We start from the raw sequence: 362 nt of genomic DNA, 5'->3' as shown, positions 1-362 counted from the left end.
GATCCAGCCAAACTCTTGCTTGTTCACGCCGACGATGTAGGGGACGGTGTTGAAACTCTTCTCGGCCAGAATCTCTTCGGGGGTTTTGAGCAGCAGCACGCCATCCACCACCGTGGGCATGAAGGGGTGACTCTGGGGAAGAGAGCAGGGCAGCGTCTGAGCCTCTCCCTCCCCAGGCAACATCCCCGTGCCCGCTCTGCCTGTCTGAGGGTGAGGGCAGCACATGGACCTGTGTGGCCCCAGGCAGTGGCCCCAGGAGCTCCTAACGAAGGGGGCAACGTCTGTGTGACCCCAGAGGGCAGAACTTCAACCAGGGGCTGGCAGTGGGAAAGTGGCAAATCTTGACTCAAATCAAAACGCAT

The 362-nt window shown here is 59.9% G+C and overlaps 1 protein-coding gene across 1 annotated transcript in view; it reads right to left on the bottom strand.

Moving 5' to 3' along the window:
* LOC105825012 (liver carboxylesterase 1-like) overlaps positions 1-362 on the bottom strand; it is a 124,026-nt gene that overhangs the window by 108,799 nt on the left and 14,865 nt on the right. The window contains exon 3 of the mRNA XM_012662671.1: positions 14-132. Coding sequence (XP_012518125.1) covers positions 14-132 — 119 coding nt within the window. The remainder of the gene's footprint in view (positions 1-13; positions 133-362) is intronic.

This window comes from Propithecus coquereli, unplaced genomic scaffold, assembly GCF_000956105.1.
Source record: "Propithecus coquereli isolate 6110/MARCELLA unplaced genomic scaffold, Pcoq_1.0 Scaffold770, whole genome shotgun sequence".
In the NCBI taxonomy this organism is placed as follows: Eukaryota; Metazoa; Chordata; class Mammalia; order Primates; family Indriidae; genus Propithecus; species Propithecus coquereli.
The sequence above is the reverse complement of the archived record's forward strand: the minus strand, read 5'-3'. Positions and strand labels throughout refer to the sequence as shown.